Here is an 18917-nt window from a genome sequence, read left to right as displayed (position 1 = left end):
CCAAATAAACAACAAAAACTAGGGATGGCGCTATCCACATCCCACAAAATTTGAACACACGCGTGTGTGTGTGTGTGTGTGTGTAAATATATATAAATGAATATAAGTATATATAAATTCAACACATATATAAAAATTTATATACATATAAATATATATAAATGAATGACCTGGTTAAAGCAACTTTCAGGGGCTTCTGGAGAAAATGGGTGGTGTCAAGGCCTGGCAGAAAACCATAGTCCCAGCCCAGCAAAGGGCTGAGCGCTTCCTGGAGGCCAGAGGGAGAAGCTTACGTGGGTCCCCTGTCACTGCTGGGAGTGTAGCAGAATTCAGAAATGACTCTCCAAGTGCAGGGATATGCTTATAAAAAAGAAGCCAAGGGGTGGCAAAGCTCCTCCCTGAGGCTGCAGAACCCAGTGCAGGAGGCCACCCCAGGAGGGCTGGACAGTCACACAGAAAACTGAAGGCAGGTCGTGCCAAGCAGAAAATTAGATGCAGCTGCTTCAGGAAACATGTCTAGAAATTGAGACTATAAGGGAATGGAATCATGTACTTTACAAGACTAATAGGAGGAATGTATTACCAAAAAAAAAAAAAAAAAAAGAGCAATAGCGAGGGAGAGAAGAGTATCCCATATTTTCCAGTACTCACTAAACATTTATAAAAATTAGCAGTACCTCAGACAACAAAGGAAATCTTAAATCTCAAGAAGGAAAGGTCACGATTGTAACCACAATGCCATTAACCTCAACTAAGTGAGGTGCCTTTCTCTTCCTGGCCCCACAAACCCACTGCTCATTCCCAAGGAGGAGAAACGCTGAACTCAAGTGGGGAGAGCCCCAAATCCACTGGGCTCGCCTTTTAACACTAAAATCCCAGATCGGGTCCAGCTCTTCTCTCTGGGACATCTGCCCTCAGGTGAGGAAGGCTCGAGCTGAGCTTCCAGCTGCACAATTAACAGAGCAGGTGGGGCCTTCCAGAAGCCCAGACAGGTCTCTTTCCACTTTCTCTACCTGTCCTGTATGTGCAAATCGGTTTGACCTTACAGTCAAGCTTTGTTTTCAAATCTAGTCACTCCCACTCAAAGCTGAACTTTAACGCCAATTGGCTCAGTCCTTTGGTACACATGCTACTCACCAGAAACCTGAAAAGGACAGAGGGTACCTCAAATCCAAACCTAACTAAAAACCTGATCATGAAATTAAATGCATATACATCTTCTCTTGAACAACTATTTTGTCAATGAAGGAATCCAAACTACAGTAAGAATATTTAGAAAACAAGAAAAATGAGGCTATTAAGAATTAAAATTCATGGGGTGCCTGGGTGGCTCAGTCATTAAGCGTCTGCCTTTGGCTCAGGTCATGATCCCAGGGTCCTGGTATCGAGTCCTGCATCGGGCTCCCTGCTCCGTGGGAAGCCTGTTTCTCCCTCTCCCACTCCCCCTGCTTGTGTTCCCTCTCTCGCTGTCTCTCTTTGTCAAAAAATAAATAAAATCTTAAAAAAAAAAAGAAGTAAATTCATGAGATGTGTCATGATATCTATTTCTTGTTGGTACCTTGGAGGAGGCCCGCTGATAGCGTGTGGGGGTGTGTGTGTGACCTCTGCTGGCCCTCCGAGCACCCCTCCCCTAGATCCCAGGTACTGATCCGGGGCCAGGCAGAACATCCTGCAAGATGAGGCCTGCGCTGGGTCCAAGGGCTTGTGTCATGACTCACAGGCACATTGGGATAGCTGACCTGATCTAGTCCCGCTGCACTGATTTCAGGAGTGGATCTGAAGCTAGCTTGGGGGACCGTGTTGGTGCCCGGGTGTGCCATGTCCTGAAGGACAGCAACACTGTGACAGATGAGGTACGTACGGCACAGGTAAGGTGCTCTGTATCTGAATAAAAAGCCTGGGTCTGGGAAGTGAGTTACGTTTTCAGGAAGTTTGTGGTTTACCCTCTCTCTCCATCCATCAGATTTTGCTATTTCTGGGCACCAGTAGCTTGCACCACTGTCTGTCCTAGATAATGTTACTGATACCTCTGTCTGTATTCTAACTATGCTAACTCCTTTCTACATTCTTTGCGTAAGGAAATCCTATTCATCTTATAAGCAGTCTTTCCATCAATTCTTCTCTATGGGCGATGAGTCAATAAAGTAGTCACGAACCCAGGCAAAGCAACCAGCTATGAGGACTGAGTAAAACCTAAAGAGGCAAGGCTCACGTTTCCCTTCCACATGGAAGAGGCTACTGGAAAACAAAACAATTAGGGAAAAGTAGATGATCTAAGAGACAAAGAGAGGTCTCCAGAAATATCATGTGCACTCCTGGATTGAGCTGTGCCTCACGGCACATACGCCCCAGCCACCAGTTATGTAAGCCACTCAGCTCCAATTTTTTTTTTTTTTTTTGAGCTAGTATGAGCTGAGCTGGGCTTCAGGCACTGCTAATCAGGAGTCCTAACATAGCTCTTGTAAGGGTCCTGCAGTCGGCTGAGCAAGGTGAGGTCAGCTGAACACGAGCAGCCCAGAAGAAGAGGAACTGATCAGAAGCTTGCCCAAGTCCTGGCTGGCAAAGCCTGAAAAAAGGTATATCTACATGAATGGTGCCTTATCAGTAAATGAGAAAGTGAAATTAAACTAAACATTCAAATCAAGAAGTTTTAAAGCAACAAAAGAAAATAAGAAGAAATTAATGAACCAGAAAATTAAAAAGTATAACTTACAAGTCCTCAAACTGCTTCTTTTTTTAAAAAAAGAAAAAAGCAAAAACCAGACTCAACCAAAGCTCTGGCTAAACTAATCAAGGAAAGGTGAGAGATGGTACAGAAACTCAAAATTAGAGGTGATAAAGAAATACAGACATACACAGAGTAAATTCAGTAATATAAGAAATATTACACATAACCCCATGCTGGTAAATTTTAGAATCGCGATGAGATGGACAACTTTCTAGGAAATACAAAGGACTAAAATTGATCCAAAAAGAAAGAAGATTTGAACAAGGCAATAACCATGAAAGAGGAAAAGAGCCCAAGAATTAATTGCAACAAAAGAACTTGTCCCCAGTAGCTCTAAATTATCACGCAGACCATTTCCGTGCTATTTAAACTGCTCTGTAACAAAGGCAAAGGCAAAGGCCTATTAAGCACTTACTTGAGTCTACCACTTTGCTGCATGGTTCAAAAACATCATCACTTAATTTTCACCACAACCACAGATAGTAGTTTTCTCCAAATTGTAAATCAGAAGATTGAAGTTCAGAGCTGTTAAAAAATATGACCAATGTCACATCTGATGAAATTGTGGCATAAAGATTCAAACCTGTCTTTCTACCTCCGAAGCTGCGCATTAAATGACCTTACACTATTTCCTTCCCATGAATAAACAGGTTCTAAGATCCCTACGGGTTCTCATTAGTTGCTGGGGGGAATGGGGTAGAAAGAAAATTCTAGAAGAGAGACAAGTTAGGAAGCTACCGACTGTCTAGCACAGTGGGAACGCGTGCCCGAACCAGAGCAGTGTCAGCAGAGATGAAAAAGAAAAAAGGGAGAAAGGCATGAGATTTTACAGAGGCAGAACTGAAACTCCCAAGAATCACGTGTCTGATTAAATAGACAGCTAATTCGAATGGCCACAGTGCTGTACAATGTGATACAGGAGAGTCCCAGATGTCTGTCTTCTAACACATGCCTTGGTTTCTCCCAATGAAAAAAGGAAGAACCACAAACACTTCCCTCCAATTTATAAAGATGCTATAACCAACAGTGAGGCGTCTACCAGAACTTTGGCTCCTTGAGAGTGGACCCCGTGTAAATCAAAGGTGTTCTAAGGCAGTTTTCCCAAGCTTTCTGGGCCTCACCTATCTGGTGAAGTGTTTGGGAAACAGCGATTTCTACAGCAATCAGATGCTTCAGAATTACAGCTTGGGCACTTGTATTTTACTAAGTGCCCAAGGAAGGTGATCTTTAGACTAAGTGCTTTGTTCCCTGGACATGGCAGTGTGGGGTGGTGAATGGATTTTAGACACCTAAGTTTGGGGGGAAAAAAGAGAGGCTGGGAGAAGTCAGAGTTATTTCAGTTCTTCAGCTGTGAGCTCTTGACCGATGGTTTTCCTGAACACTCCATATCTGATGTCAGCATTTCTCACGGACACACTGTAGAGGATTAAGACCAAAGCCAAGTTAATTGCCCAGAGGGAAGATATCAGTGTTAAATGTATTCAAGCACTTTAAAGCATTTCGTCAGTGGTCTGGGGTCTGCTTTTCTAAAATGGAGCTTTTCCTGATGGTGAACACAGGGGGCTAGTGTCCCAGCCTCTACTCAAGATATGGCTCAGCCTCCTTTCAGCACTGACCTCTAGCAGCTCAAAGGTTAAGTGGCTTGCCCATCCCCAAATCATGGGTTCACCTGTGCTGGCACATAAATTCCATGCCCACAGGGGCCACATCTGTCTCGCACAGGTCAACGTAGGCTAGGGGAGGAAAGCCTGGGAACCGGAGGGGGGACACACACCCATGGAGAGGGAAGACATGATGAAGCCAGCAGACCTGTGGCATTTGGAAGAGCCAGCATCCATTCTCCCTTTCCAGCGTTCCCCCTTCTTAGCAGACAGTAACTCCAGGTAGCTTTCTGATGCAACAGAAGGCCAAAGACGGTCCCTGGGGCTTCTACCGAATTTCTCATGGCCACAGTTCAGCCAAGGAATGACTGACCACACCTTTGGAGTTTGGCCAATCAAAACTGTCTCCTGGGACAGTCACGAAACAAGGGACAGAGGGTTCAATGAGTGAAGATCACTGATGCCATTAGCAGTGCTGGGTGAAAAGAGGAAATTCCTGCCACGGAGCCCTAGAACGATCTGGTTCCTGCCTGTTCCAAGCCTAGCCTTCAGTCCATCCAGGAGCTGTCCTCATGCTTGCCATAAATTCCCTATTTGCTTCTGTTGGCCAGAATCCATTTCTACTGCTTGCATAAAAACCCTGGTTACAGAAGGCAGGAGGAGAGAGAAAGAAGAGAGCCAGTAGCACTTAGAAAAGAGGACAGTCCAGTACCAGCAACTTCCTTTTTTTTTAGAAAGACAGTGGAAGTGGGGGCGGCAGAGGGAGAGAGAGAATCTTAAGCAGGTTCTACGCCCAGTGTGGAGCCGGACATGGAGCTCAGTCTCATGACCCTGAGATCATGACCTGAGCCGAAATCAAGAGTCAGACGCTCAACCGAGACACCCATGTGCCCCATTTCCTCATACTTTTGATGATTACACCATCCACAGATCAAGAGGAGTTGTTCCCTACTTACATATTTCAATTGTGGATTTATGAGAAGTATGTTTACAAACCATGATAAGGGTAAACATTTCCAAAGGAGGTGGTGAGATATTTAAGATCTTACAAGTCTTGGAGATTGAGAAAATATGTGGTAATGTATTTACCTAAGGCACTTCCTGTTTCCACTCAAGAATGGACAGCATAGTAGTAATTCTGAATCCAGGCCCTTACATGAAACATTAGTGAATGGGGGGGAAGGGCGTTTTATACGCCAGCTTTGTCAGTGGAATTCACAAGGCCCCAATTAAAAGGGGCACCACCAAACAGCTTCAAGGTAATCTCTGCCCTTTGTTGAATCGTCATGCTTTAGAACATGGAAGCCTCACTTAAAGGTCACAGTTCCATGGAAAAACACCAATGCCCAGAACGTAAGCACATTTATCCAAAAAACGTAGGCTTCAAAAGGAAAATCCTGCTTAGTTTTCTGGATGAAAATAAAAAGAAGAGTGTTTAAGTTCGACATTCTGACTAAGGAGTTGGAGCACTCGAGTCTGAAGGTGTGGACCTCAAGCCCTTTAAGCAGCAGCGCCCCACGCTGTGCCATCTTTGTACAGACTTCTAGTGTGTGTGGAAAGTGAATTCTTCCGTGCATTTTCTGAGTTGAATGTCATTCAAACCTTGGAAGCCAGATGAACTGATTATGGTTATATTCATTTTAGAGATGAATAAAATCAGTCTGGGCTAGGTAGCCTGCCATGGTCATAGCACAAGAAAACGCAAGTATAAGAGCTCTGATTTGTGCGTTGACTTCCAGTCCCATTTGGCAAATATCCTCTGCCTCCACACTGCCTCCCAACAGAAGGATCATGAGGAATGCCTGCAAGTCCACAGGATGAAGGAACTAGCCACAAGGAGGATATTCATAGTCTGTCCTGAAGTCTTCAAAGAACACCATAAACTCAAACCAGTCTTTTATACTTTCAATTAATTTCCAGTAAACTTTATCTGCTGTCTTTTGGCTCAGAGACATTGAACTAGCCCTTCACAGTACTGGAAGTCCTGGGAACAGGCTTCTACTCTGTTGGCTCTGCAGCCTGACCGCACAGGGGCCTAATGCAGAAATGCAACTGGACAGATGAATCTTGCTCACCTAGCTCCAAGCTGGTTCTTCCACAGGTTGGCTCTGGTTCCATGCTGGGAAAAGCAGAGTGCCTAGGGAGATCGAGGCCAGACTGCTACCGAACAGAGCCGAAACTCCTCACACTACGTGCTTTTAGGGTTAACCTTTAACAATGAAAACAAAAGCAAGCAAACAAACAAGAAAAGAGACCTCACAACAGGCAGGAAGGATGCCTGAAAGCAGGTGTTGACTTCCCTAAATGTTGTTCTCCACTGGCCTCTGTGACACTAAAATACCTATAGTGAAATTCTAGCCTACCTCAATATCCTAGAGATGGTCAGAAGTCCTTTAAGATTTAAATCTTGCCTGCCAGGGAAGGAAATAGTACAAGAACAGGGGAAGAGAGAGGTGATATGTCCACGTTCCTTACTCTGAAAGACTGAAGGACTCCTGCTCTCCTCCCTACTTTTCCTAGCCCCTCACCAGCAGGTGTCATGAGCTAGCGACCTGTAACTCTTCAGCCCAATGGGAGAATGGGAAGGAAGTGCAAATAATGTCCTAGAAAAGAAGACCTATGTTGTGTATTCCTTTGATCCTCTCTGAAAGAGACGCTAATTTTATTTCATTTTATCAGAAGGCATGAATATAAATAAAAACTCTTTTGTTTTGTTGTTGCTGGTTCTTACTAGCATTCTTCTCTCATGATCCACCAAGGAAATGGAGCTGTCGTTACTCTCATTTTGCCTAGGGCAGCTCTCAGGGAGGAAAAAAAATTAGTCATTAGATATATGCAGCTGATACTCTACTTAGTTACTCCTGTAGCAAAGTCCCAGGGCCGAGTTTCTGTGAAAGTCAGATCTGACAATTCGTTACAAGTAAGACAGCTATCCCTTGAAAGATATAACTTCTTCCCTTCTCTGTGTATCTCCCCTTCAGTAACTCAGTAACAACTTCTGGAATATGCAACTAAGAAGGTGGAGCCACAAAACATGGAGTGAGACCAAGAGACTCAAGAGCTTACAAGGACATTGCTTCTACCTGGAACTTGGGGCTGCAAAACCAAGCCCAGTGATGTAAAGGGAGGAAGTTTTCACTATCAGAAGGGGAGCAAATGGTGAGGTGTGGACTGACAACACCACGGCAGGGGGAGAGGCCAGGACAAATACGCATTCACTACTCCCGGTGAGACCACCACTTCCACCGTGAAAACAATGGAAGCAGAGTCCGGGGGCCTGAGAGGCAATGCAGGGCCGAGCGGCAGAGCAGTCCCCCAGCCAGGATACACGCACGTCTCCACGACTCCCCCAGACGCATGGTCCACGTGCATAGTGAAGAACATTGGGTTGGGAAGTTTCTGGATTGGACAAGTAGGCCATGGCTGCTCATGATGGAGGTTGGTCTACACTGATGGGAGATGTTCCTGGGAGTGGTGACAAAGGAAGGTGGCTCAGCTACATCAAGGGAGCATGGAAAGTGGCTTGTGGATAGGCAGAGAAAGAGAGGGAGACAGCCCATAATAAGATCTGAAAAAACATCTGAGCAGGGCACTTCCCAAAGGGCCAGGGCACCAACACAGAGGAAGAAAGAGTTTGCAAAAAACTACAGCAGAGTGTGGGGTTTGGGGACTGCTTGTTTGCCAGCAGAAACAAGAAAGAAATTTAGAAAGTTGAAGATGAGGATGCCAGCCACATGCACGTTAATGTCAGTGGATGGAGATGGGGGAGCGGGGCCTTGTTATTAGACTGAAGGCTCAAATTAACCTCTGTCAAAACATCGGCGTGTAGGGAGACTCCTCCGAACTGCATCCCACGATGTGCACGGGACACACTGGAAATGCCTGCTGAAAAGAGAGTATGAGCTAACTGCCCGTTGGGACCTGCCTATTTAGTCCTCAAATCATTTCTAATGACTGCAAACGTCCCTCTCTAGCAATTCATGCTGAAAACTCCCAAGGTGACCCTGGGGTTCCACTTATACCAGTGAGATTTCACTGTGGTTCCAATGCTTCAAGAGTCATGCCTAGGTCTCTAAAGTACTTTTAACCCAGAGCTTTCCCTTTAATCTGATTTTTGTTGCTGAGTTCCTCTTTCCATATAGATTCTCCTACAGTCGTTTTTACAAAGGTCATTTTTAAAGTTGTAATCGTTTGGAGCACTGGAATTTTGCATCCTTCTCCCACTTAGTAATCTACCATAAGCACTTTTTCAGGTTGGTAAGCAATCTTTACAGCCCAACATTTTAACAGATGCATCTACTACTTCGCTGAGCAGATTCAATATTTTCTACTCAAACATTACACTACTGTTGGAAATTTTTCACTATTAGAAATAATGCCCCCAACTGAACCTTTTTGAGATGTCCATATTTCCAAAATGGCATTATTGCTCTCCCAGGAGGCATAAAATCTCTTTTTCATTCCTAAGTGTTTGCTTTTTTTTTTTTTTCTAAGTGTTGCTATCAGATAGGTTAATTTCTGATTATCAATGATATATATGAGGGTTAAGTTTTATATTTTGTACATATTATTTTGTACATACTCTACTGAATCATTACTTCTGATGTTTTCATTTGTTTCCCTTAGGTTTTCTAGACACATGATCATATAATCTACAGTTAATGATAATTTTCTTTTCTTTTCTCCACATTTTGGTTCATGTTTTATTGTACTGGTCAAAGCTTTGTAAACATAAAAATCACAGTGACGGAGACATTTTAGCCTAGTATTTCAGTTGTTGTTTTTGAATGAGATGTCATCTTGATAAAGCATTGTTATTCCTACTTTAGATTTTCTTTCATTTCTTTTTGATATTAATTAGAGTAATTATATAGCTTTATTTAATCCATTTCTATGTTAATATTAAACTCTTCTTCAATTCCTGCGATAAATTCTGCTTTCTTTTAAATCTACTAACATTTATATTCTTTAATCTATCGGTCCACACATCTTCATTGTCCAACACGTAGCCACTAGCCACGTACGGCTGCTGAGCACCTGAAGTGCGTCTGCTCTGAACTGATACGTGCAGGAAGTGTAAAACACACAGTGTTTCAAAAACTTAGTCTCAAAAATAATGTAAAATAGTAATATTTCATATTGATTACCTGTTGAGATATTAATATTTTGAAAATACTAATTACATAAAATATAGTACTATATAATTAATTCCACCTGTTTCTTTTTACTTCTTACAATGTGGCTACTAGAAAAATTTGAATTATTATGTATCTACTGGGCAGCACTGGTCTGTTTCCTCTTTACGAAGTATCTCAAGTTTTCACATCGAGATTGGATTTACTTCAGAGAATCAAGTGAGTTGTGCAGGATCTTCTACAATCTGGAACATTTGCTATAAAATGGGGTTATATGGGCCTTGACAGCTTGAAAGGATTCGTCTAGATTCAACACCCTCCTACCCTGGTTTTTTTAAGCTACAGGTCTGGTCTGATATTCTTTTATAAAGGATAAAGTGTTAAATGCCAGACACTGTCTGAAATGGATAACCCATATTAAATACTAGATTAAATCAAAGACCTATTGATAGCATTTCAGATTTTGGTATAAAAGAACTACATATGTTCCACACTTCCTGACTGGTTTTTATTGAAAAAGCAGCTTTAGGGGCGTCTGGGTGGCGCAGTTGGTTAAGCATCTGCCTTTGGCTCAGGTCATGATCCCAGGGTCCTGGGATCGAGCCCCACATCAGGCTCCCTGCTCGGCGGGAAGCCTGCTTCTCCCTCCCCGACTCCCTCTGCTTGTGTTCCCTCTCTCGCTGTGTCTCTCTGTCAAATAAATAAATAAAATCTTAAAAAAAAGGCAGCTTTTTGTTTTGGAGGCTATGTGAAGATAGTCTTCTTTACACCAAGATATGACTAATCCACCTTTGTGTATATGTGTATAACTATGAGCAGAAAATGTTCACGCTGCTCTTTTGCTCATTGGAAAAGTACATGCTACCTTTTCAGTCTGACACTGAAATTTAACTCCTTACAAACCAGATGATACACTATTCGTCAATAACGAACCTGTCTGGAGAAGAGTGAGAAGGGTGTGCAGGAAGACTGTAGAGGGGAGGCAAAAGCTGCAAAGCCCCCCGACACCTGAGTGAAGCTGTCCACACAGGTTAGCATGGGCATGGGGCCGGCCCACAGTCCTCGAAGAACGACCACAAAGTCGAAGTCCCATGGCAAGCACAGATATGAATATATTCCTACAGCTTGCATTCTCAAAGCTGTAACTCCCAGAGTCTTTTTTCTTTTATTATTTTTTACTGTATAATTGATAACCACCTGGGCTACCTGGACGGCACTCCTGGCTCCACACCTACTAGCCCAGTGACCTTAGACATGTTACTTAACCATTCGGCAACTCAATTTCCTCATCTGTGAAATGGGGAAAGCAAAAAGATGTATTTCAGACTTTGAGAATTAAATGAAATAGGGCATGCAAAGCTACCAATGAAGTGCCTGGCACACAGTAAGCATCCAGTAAAGGTATACCATGAAAATAACAGCGTATACTCATTAGCTGCCACCAAATGTGGACTGTGAGGTCACTACAAAGTTCCATCTACTAATAAGTGGCTTGTTGACCATGGGACCAGCCAGTGTCAATTAAGGAACCGCAAAGTTTATATGTTACGTTCATCACCACATAAACTAAAACTGGGTCATTCTGACATTGCTGAATCCCTCAATCACCACCAAAGCTTGAAGAAATCCAGGTTGCACCCATTACCCCAGACAAAGTAATCATCACAGAGACAGGCCTTGGGGACAGTTTTCTAAGAGATGCACAGGAAGTTCACTCCCTCCCCCGGTGCTTCCCATCCATCATAGATTACGCAGCTGCCTGTGACTCTCCATCTCAGGCTCAATCCCTGTCTCCGCTCCAGCTAATGCTGAGTGATCAAGGTCATTCATGGCAGGGTCGAGGTGAGGAGGCAGCCCCACACCTGCTCCCTGCGCCTCCTCGCCTTCTCTGCAGAGCTAGAGCCTTCGCCCGCTCCTAAAGATCTCCATCTGTTGCTCGTTTTGGAATCTCTACCCATCCACCTCTATAACCAATGCTTCATGAAAACCCAAATACCAATCATTTTCACCCATGAGACCTCTGTCTTTCTTAAAAGGTCAGGAAAGGGAGATAAGAAGGATTAGAAGTAGTATTAGGGAACACCACTAGAAAATCTCAAAACGGTGATGTGCTTATTTCAAGGACAAAAGGTAGGGAAGAAGTTGTAAGAGCTTCTGTAGTGAGCAAAAAAGGACAGACATGCTAGGAAGAACAGGAGAGGGTGACAGAAAAGGAGCATATTTAACATTGCTTTTTAAAAAATGGGAAATGTACTCTGGGATTCTAAAGAAGCTCACATAAATTTCTGGAATAGTGAGCATATTAGAAATAGTATACATATTCCCATGAATTAAGTAATATGTAAATATAGTTATAAAAAGGAGTCAAGGAACTTGAGATGGATTGGAGAAACATGATCCCCACACCCAAGCAAACTTATTAACCACATACAGTATATGTAAGGATGAGTCCCAAAGGACAAGTCCTGGGTACTCCAAGGAGAACAGAGTATCTGTAGGACATAGCACTCAGGGGCAACTTCATTAATGAAATGAGACTTCAGCTCAAAATATTATATGTTTTGGGCACCTGGGTGGCTCAGTCGGTTAGGCAGCCGACTCTTGATTTTGGCTCAGGTCATGATCTCAGGGTTCTGGGATCAAGCCCTGCATCAGGCCCCATATTCAGCAAGGAGTCTGCTTGAGGATTCTCTCTCCCTCACCCTCTATCCCTCCCCCCATTCATGTACTTTTGATTGCTCTCTCTCAAATAAATAAATAAATCTTAAAAAAAAAAAAATACTGTGCTTCTCCAAAAGAACAGGAAAGCTTTGTATTTTTAGACAGAACAGAAAATTCTCCCCTCCACCCCCTTACTTCTATAAAATATAAGAATGTTCTTATTTATAATTTGGTTTTTGTTTTATTGTTGTTGCATTAAAATCAGTAAGTAATCCAAGACCAGCATTCACTTTTTAAGACCTGATATTTGTTCAATATACAGTTGACCCTTGAACAGCACAGGTTTGAACTGTGTGGGTCCACTTAATACATGAGCTTTTTACAGTGCAGAACTATAAATGTATTTTCTCTTCCCTATGATTCTCTTAATACCATTTTCTTTTCCCTAGCTTCCTTTATTTTAAGAATACAATATACAATACGTGTAACATACAAAATGTGTGTTGACTGTTCATGTTATTGGTAACGCTTCTTGTCAAGAGTAGATGACCAGTAGTCAATTTTTTGGAGACCCAAAAGTTATAATTGGATTTTCAGCTATGTGGGGTGGGGATGGGGGGTCAATGGCCCAAACCCCCAGGTTGTTCAAGGGCCAACTTCACAGGATTTCTTTTTCCTTTGGAAAAAATGTTTTAGGCAACTTTCCCTTCACATTATTTTATGATTTCATTTTTACTCAGTAAAAATCAGTTTTCTTTCTTTCTCCTATTTTCATTTCAAATACTTTGTTCATCAGTGTCACCATAAACCATAAACACTATTGCAAACATTTTATTTTCTCTGGGACTAAAATGCGCTCATCTTTCTCCCATGAGTCATTCGACAAAAAGCGGTAGCACCAACAGGTTCACTCACCATCCCACGGCAGGACACACAGGAAGACACCAGGAAGGAAAAGCCGTAGCTACCAATGGCTAGGGTTTGGCGCCAGGTACTAGGTCTACCTTATCTTTAATTATAAGCCCCAATTACCTTTGTCTGCTCGCTGTCTGGGTCTTCAAGCCAAGCATAAGGGTCATAAATTTTATGTCCATGATAATCCTGTACCTGCAACAGACAAAATGTGGTATTGGACAATTAGTGTCTAACCCCCAATTACATTAGTATCTTCTGAATGTAACAGAGAAAAAAACAGAGGAGACGGACAGGCGAAAATACCCCAATTGGCTCACTGGCAATGTGTCTGCCCAAATTACCACATGAACCAAAGCTGGCAGGTTCTCAAAGGTGTCAAGCCACCCGTCATGAAAAGAATGTTTTAGCTGGAGAGGGAAGAAAGATGAAAGGTCAGAATAGGGAACCGCTCTGCCCGTACAACACAAAACAAAGGCCCGCCGCTGTGCTAAAGAAACTTGGCAATGTGTGGTCAGGGGCAAAGCACAGAACCGCACAATGCAGCCGGGGCGCAAGAAGGGCATGTCTGTGAAGGAGCTACCACACGCGCGCTTATTGGCAGCTTTTCTCGTCCTGCTAAGCTTGCTAATGATCAGAAAATCTCCCTACAATGTACTACACGATACCTTTTGTCTTTAAGTCTCAACTGCCAAAAAAGCAAGTTACCAAAGTGTAGTATAATGAATCTGGTTGATATCAGCTAAAAAAGCTGACTTAGGCCCAATGAAAGAACATTTCTAAGACTGAGGCCTTTCTTCCCTTTTGTGTATTGTTATGAAATGATTACAAAAAAAGAGGCCCGAAGGCATCACCCATTCCGACTAGCCTGGTATTTGAAGAAAGACACGGGCTCGTGCAGGCAGGGTCTGGCTGAGGGGAAGGCTTCAGGAGCTCCCATGGGAACCGACCATCAGAAACACCTGCAGGCTTCTGCAAAGCCCCCATCCTGGCCTGTCCTCAGAGAGGGAGCGAGGCTGCCAGAGCGGGTGGGAGTCACCACGCCCCAGGTGATCATGCATAAAGAAAATTCCCAAAGGTAAAGACCGTTATGCAATCTCTCCATTTCATCCTATCCTGATAAATCTAACTGAAGCCACATGGACATCTGTCCAGTAAGTATCTCGAACAACTCCCAACTTTTCAGTTACGGTTTCTCAGAATACCAGGGTCTCAGATGAATTTTTAACCTGTCTCTTTGCTTCATCTCTACTATCAGAAGGTAAGGGTTCCTCCCTAATGGGAAACAATCTCTGTTTCTCCTGCTGGTCACAGTTCCAATGTGGCTCCTGGCCGGGTGAGAAGAATCTCCTGGTGCCTAAAACCCCAGGCTTTTCCACAAAAGGCCTTCATCTCCTTCATGTGGTGCCAGGTGAGAGAACACCTGGAGAAATGCACACCTGGAAGACTGGGCAGTTAAGTAGAACACTCAGAAACTGTCCTCATTAAACAACTGACAAATTCAAGGGATGTAACACCAGGCTAAAATCTCTCCTGATGAGTCTTCATAAAATCACCAACTTTCAACCCTTAGGGAAAACCTCTCTAAACTGTAACTGATTGTTACCACTGAATGAGAACTTTTTATCTTTCCTTCTTATCCCCAAGGCTTTCACATTTTACACACCCTGAAGTGGTTTTAAATACGCTTAAAATAACCACCTTCTTCTGACAATAAGAAATCAGAAAAATTTAAAGTTGTAAAGGATCTTCCAATCCAATATTTTTAGGAGCCATGGCAGGCACAAGATGGCAACGTGCCCAGGGCCGCACCGAGTTCAGAACCAGAGCTGGGACTAAAAGCAAACTGCCAACAGCTTTTCCCCAAATATTCTTTGGATGTGACACACCAGATTTAAAAATGTTCCTCGATTATGTCACTAAAACTCAGACGTTTCCATAAAGTTAACTTGCCATAAGAAAGCAGAAAAGATTAATTGGAAATCATGTTAGTTTTGCCTAATACTAGATCCAAAGCAATGAAGAGTTGCTGACTTATCCACGCTGTTGTGCCTAGTGTTTTAAGGCAAACTTTTAAGAGGGTGGATGATATTCTTAGTTTACAGAGTATGGAATGCAATTCACAAAGGTTAGCAAGCGTAAAGGCCTCAGATTTACTGTTCACTTGGAGACCACGGTGGACTAAACACCGTGCCACAGATTTTAGCCACGGTATCTCCCTGAGAGACTCTTACTAACGCAGGAAACTGAAATCAGATGGTTACTAAGCAGTAGAACTGGTGACCCTCTGTGAGCCAACCCCAAAGCCTGTGGACTTACTTAACCTCTTGCTAATGAACCAGGCCAGGTGTAACTTGGCAGGTCCATACCTGGACCCTGACTCAGAACCCAGTGTGCCTCTGAAACAGCCCCATCTTCCTGGCACCAGCATTACCATCTAAAACAGACTGAGGTCAGTTATGCAGCAGACATTTTTAACCAGGGTAGGAAACAGATTCTCTCCAGGACAATCCCAGGAGCCAAGGGCCACCACCCTACTCCCCTGCCCCACTACTTCTTCTACAAGACCATTCCCTACAAATGGAGTGATCTTATAGCCACATCCCCTGAACTTAAGTTATGCGGTGTCTGATTCTAAGTTTGCCAGCCATTCCTCATCTCCCCAAAAGACTTTAAAAATAGAGCCCTGATAAGGCACTGTTACTAATCAACATTTTAGTTATACTATTCAATAGCTTACCTGCTGACTTCAGGATAAATTGCAGAGTCCTGCACACAGCAAGCAGAGCCCATCAAATCTGACCTTTTTTTTTTTTTCCTTCCCAGCCCCCATCCAAGCTTATCCACCCATGGATGGTCACAATGGCCCTCCTGCCATCCTACAAACAAGTGCACCAGTCCACAACTGTCCAGCCCTACATAACTATGATTTATTTTGGTCACACAGCCAGGAATGTCCTTTCTACCTTATCCAACTGGCCAACTTCCAGGCTCAATTCACATATGATCCCTTTCCCCTGATGGAAATTAATCCCATTCTCCTCTGTGTTCTCCCCTCACCCTACACACTCTTCTAACCCCTGTAGCAGGCCTGAATATTTCCTGACAGCAACACACTGGGGGTGGGGGGTGGGGGGGGGGGAACGATGGCATTACACTGGAAGTGTCATGGTTTCCAAATTTCTGAAATCCACCAAAAATGGCTGCATGCTCCAACCCCACAGTTCAACAGAAGACTGCCTGGTATATGGCTGAAAGATGTTCAAGTGACAGAGAGCTGCAGCAATCTCTAGCACCTGCTGGAGAGAGACAAAACCATCCTAGAAATCAAGGCTACAATTTGAATAAATGCGTTAAGTCTAGCCTAAGGTTTAGTAATCAGGACTCTGTTACAGGAAAAAGATACCCCATATAGGCTATCAGGGCTGGGATAAGTACACTGTGGGAGCCACACACCAGGGTCCAAGCTGGACCAGAGCTACATTCCCCTGGCCATGAGGCTTAGGGTTTTCATGAGTTCTCTGGTGAGAAGAAACTGGAGAATATTAAAATCCATGGCACCTTTCAAGTTAATTGTTCATCACTGTTTTAACTGTTCATAATCTTTTTGATGTCTTCATAAAATCCTCACTTAACCCTTTCTAGAACTGCAGAATTTTGGTAACCCAAATGGAAAAACTTAGCAAGAAGCGATCCCTACTAAAAACAAAACAAATCTAAAACGGTACTTATCAAGGCACACAGTAGATAGTTCTTTATATTTTTATTTACCCTGAAAGCTCAAAGATCCTGAAGAACCGAAGTGAGATATTCACATGTCTTCCGATTTCTAAAGTCTGGCACACTGCAGGGCTAGACTGTCATGTGAATAAATGAATGATAATATTCTCACTGCCAACGTAAGTCCTAAGCCCTGTGGCTAGCCAAGCCAGCACTAATATTTCATATATGAGAAAGAAGGCCTATAACAGGTGAGTGATCTCTCCAAAGGCATCCAGCTAGTGAGCAGCAAAACCAGAACCAGCACTCAGGTCTTCTCACTTGGTCTGTCCTCTTTTCCATTCTGGGCAGGATCACTTTACTCCCATATACAAAAGAAACACAGGAATAGAGCTTCTTGGACTGTTAGAGTAAATTTAATAAGCAAGCAGCTGAACAGACTGAGAAAACATGGTTACCAGATGGCCACTGGTCAAAGAAACCATGAATGCACAGTGCCACTTGGAAGTCTTAATTTGAAACAATATGTCCTTTACTCTAAAGTCTCAGTACCTTTTAACCCAAAGTGAAATGTGCTTTGAAGTACAGACTTTCTGGCATAAGTCAGGTCAGAGTAAGCAGAAAAAAAACTAGATGTATATATACAAAATTTTTTTATTCTGATTCTATTTTAAGTAATCTGAGAAATTTGGCTACTCCTAAGAGAATCATGCCCACAACGTTTGGATTCACTCCAGTTCTTAAGATGCCAAATTAATTTTTACACAAAAAGGGTGTTTGCCCAGATTTCCACCCACTAGATCTCACCAGTTACCCAGAGCTAATCTACAGCTTATGTAAATGAAGGCTAACCCCTCCACTAAGCAAAACAAACTCATTCTGAAAAAGGCCATCCCCTCTCCCTTCTAAAGGCCTCCTCTCACCCCCATTAACTCCTTTTCTTGTTTACGAAAACTTGGATCAGCACTGCAACCCTATGGGGTCACTGCTCCACCCTCCCCATTACTGTGTCTAGTCTCTGCATTCCCAGCGCCCAACGCCCAGCACCCGGCCTGGGGCAGGGCAGGCGCTCAACACACGTTTTAAAATCGAATGAATGAACTTCAACTCTTAAGGATTTTAAATCTGGAAGTTTAAAAAGTTTGCTTTTGTTTTAAATTTTACATTAGCCACACACATCCACACTTACTCCTACCACCATATTCAAGCAAGAGCCTCCTCCAGTCAAAAAGCAGGGACAGGTTCTGTCTTCCCAATTCCGTAAAACGCCCATTCCTACCTGGGCGTCTGCCCTTGACCCCATTGATTTCAGGAGGCGGCCAAACGGCGGCGGACCCCGGGCTCCGCCGCCACAAGGCGGCCAATGACGGCCACCAGGGCCCCCGCGGCTCGGGAGGAGCCCCGCGCCCCCGGCCCGTTTCTCGCAAACAAAGGCCGAGGGGGAGGGGAGGGACGCAGGGGGCGAGGGGCTGCGGGGAGAGGAGCTGCGGGCGGCGGCAGACGCGGCACCCGCGGCGGGCAGCGGGGCGGGCGCGGGCTGGGGTACTCACGGCGGTCTCGTCGCGGTACACGTCGGGGTACTGGAAGGACAGCATGGCCAGGGGCGGGCGGGGGGGCAGCGTGGGGGCGCGGGCTGCGGGCGCGAGCGGGCCGGGCTGGCCGCGGGACGAGGCTGGGGCGCTGGCAGGGGCCGAGCGGGCGGCGGCGGCGGCGGCGACTGGCGGCTCTCAGCCAGGGCTCCCACGACCGGACCGGCGGCGAGGCGGCGAGGACGTGCTGGAAGCAGGAAGCAACTGCCGGCGAGGCCGGGAGCCCCTCCCCGGCGGGCGGGCCCAGCGGCGGCTGCGGCGGCAAGAGGGAGCGGGCGGCGCCGTGCGTGCGCCGGGCCGGGCGCACAGCTCCCTCTGCAGGAGCGCCGGCCGCGCCCGCGCCGCCCGGGCACACGGGCCACCCCGCCGAGGCCGCGCCGCAGCCACGCCGGCCCGCCGCCCGCGGCCACCGCACCGGGCACCCGCCGGAGACGCACCCGCGCCGGCCGGGGCCACGGTGCGGGGCACACGTCCGGTCACGCCGGCCCGGGGCCACCACGCCTCCTCCCTCCCTCCCCGAAGTCCCTCGCTGTCAGCTTAGCCACAGCCGCGCTCCCGGGAGAGTGAACAG

General features: G+C 44.9%; 1 protein-coding gene across 1 annotated transcript in view; it reads right to left on the bottom strand.

The window, feature by feature from the left end:
* The window catches only part of PREP (prolyl endopeptidase), a 115968-nt gene extending 97400 nt beyond the window's left edge, over positions 1-18568 (bottom strand). The window contains exons 1-2 of the mRNA XM_036095859.2: positions 18308-18568; positions 13158-13232 (exon numbers count right to left, since the gene is read on the bottom strand). Of these exons, the coding sequence (XP_035951752.2) occupies positions 13158-13232; positions 18308-18352 (120 nt within the window). The 5' untranslated portion in view covers positions 18353-18568. The remainder of the gene's footprint in view (positions 1-13157; positions 13233-18307) is intronic.
* Positions 18569-18917: the final 349 nt, after the last annotated feature.

Source organism: Halichoerus grypus, chromosome 9 (genome assembly GCF_964656455.1).
Source record: "Halichoerus grypus chromosome 9, mHalGry1.hap1.1, whole genome shotgun sequence".
NCBI classification, from domain to species: Eukaryota; Metazoa; Chordata; class Mammalia; order Carnivora; family Phocidae; genus Halichoerus; species Halichoerus grypus.
The sequence above is the reverse complement of the archived record's forward strand: the minus strand, read 5'-3'. Positions and strand labels throughout refer to the sequence as shown.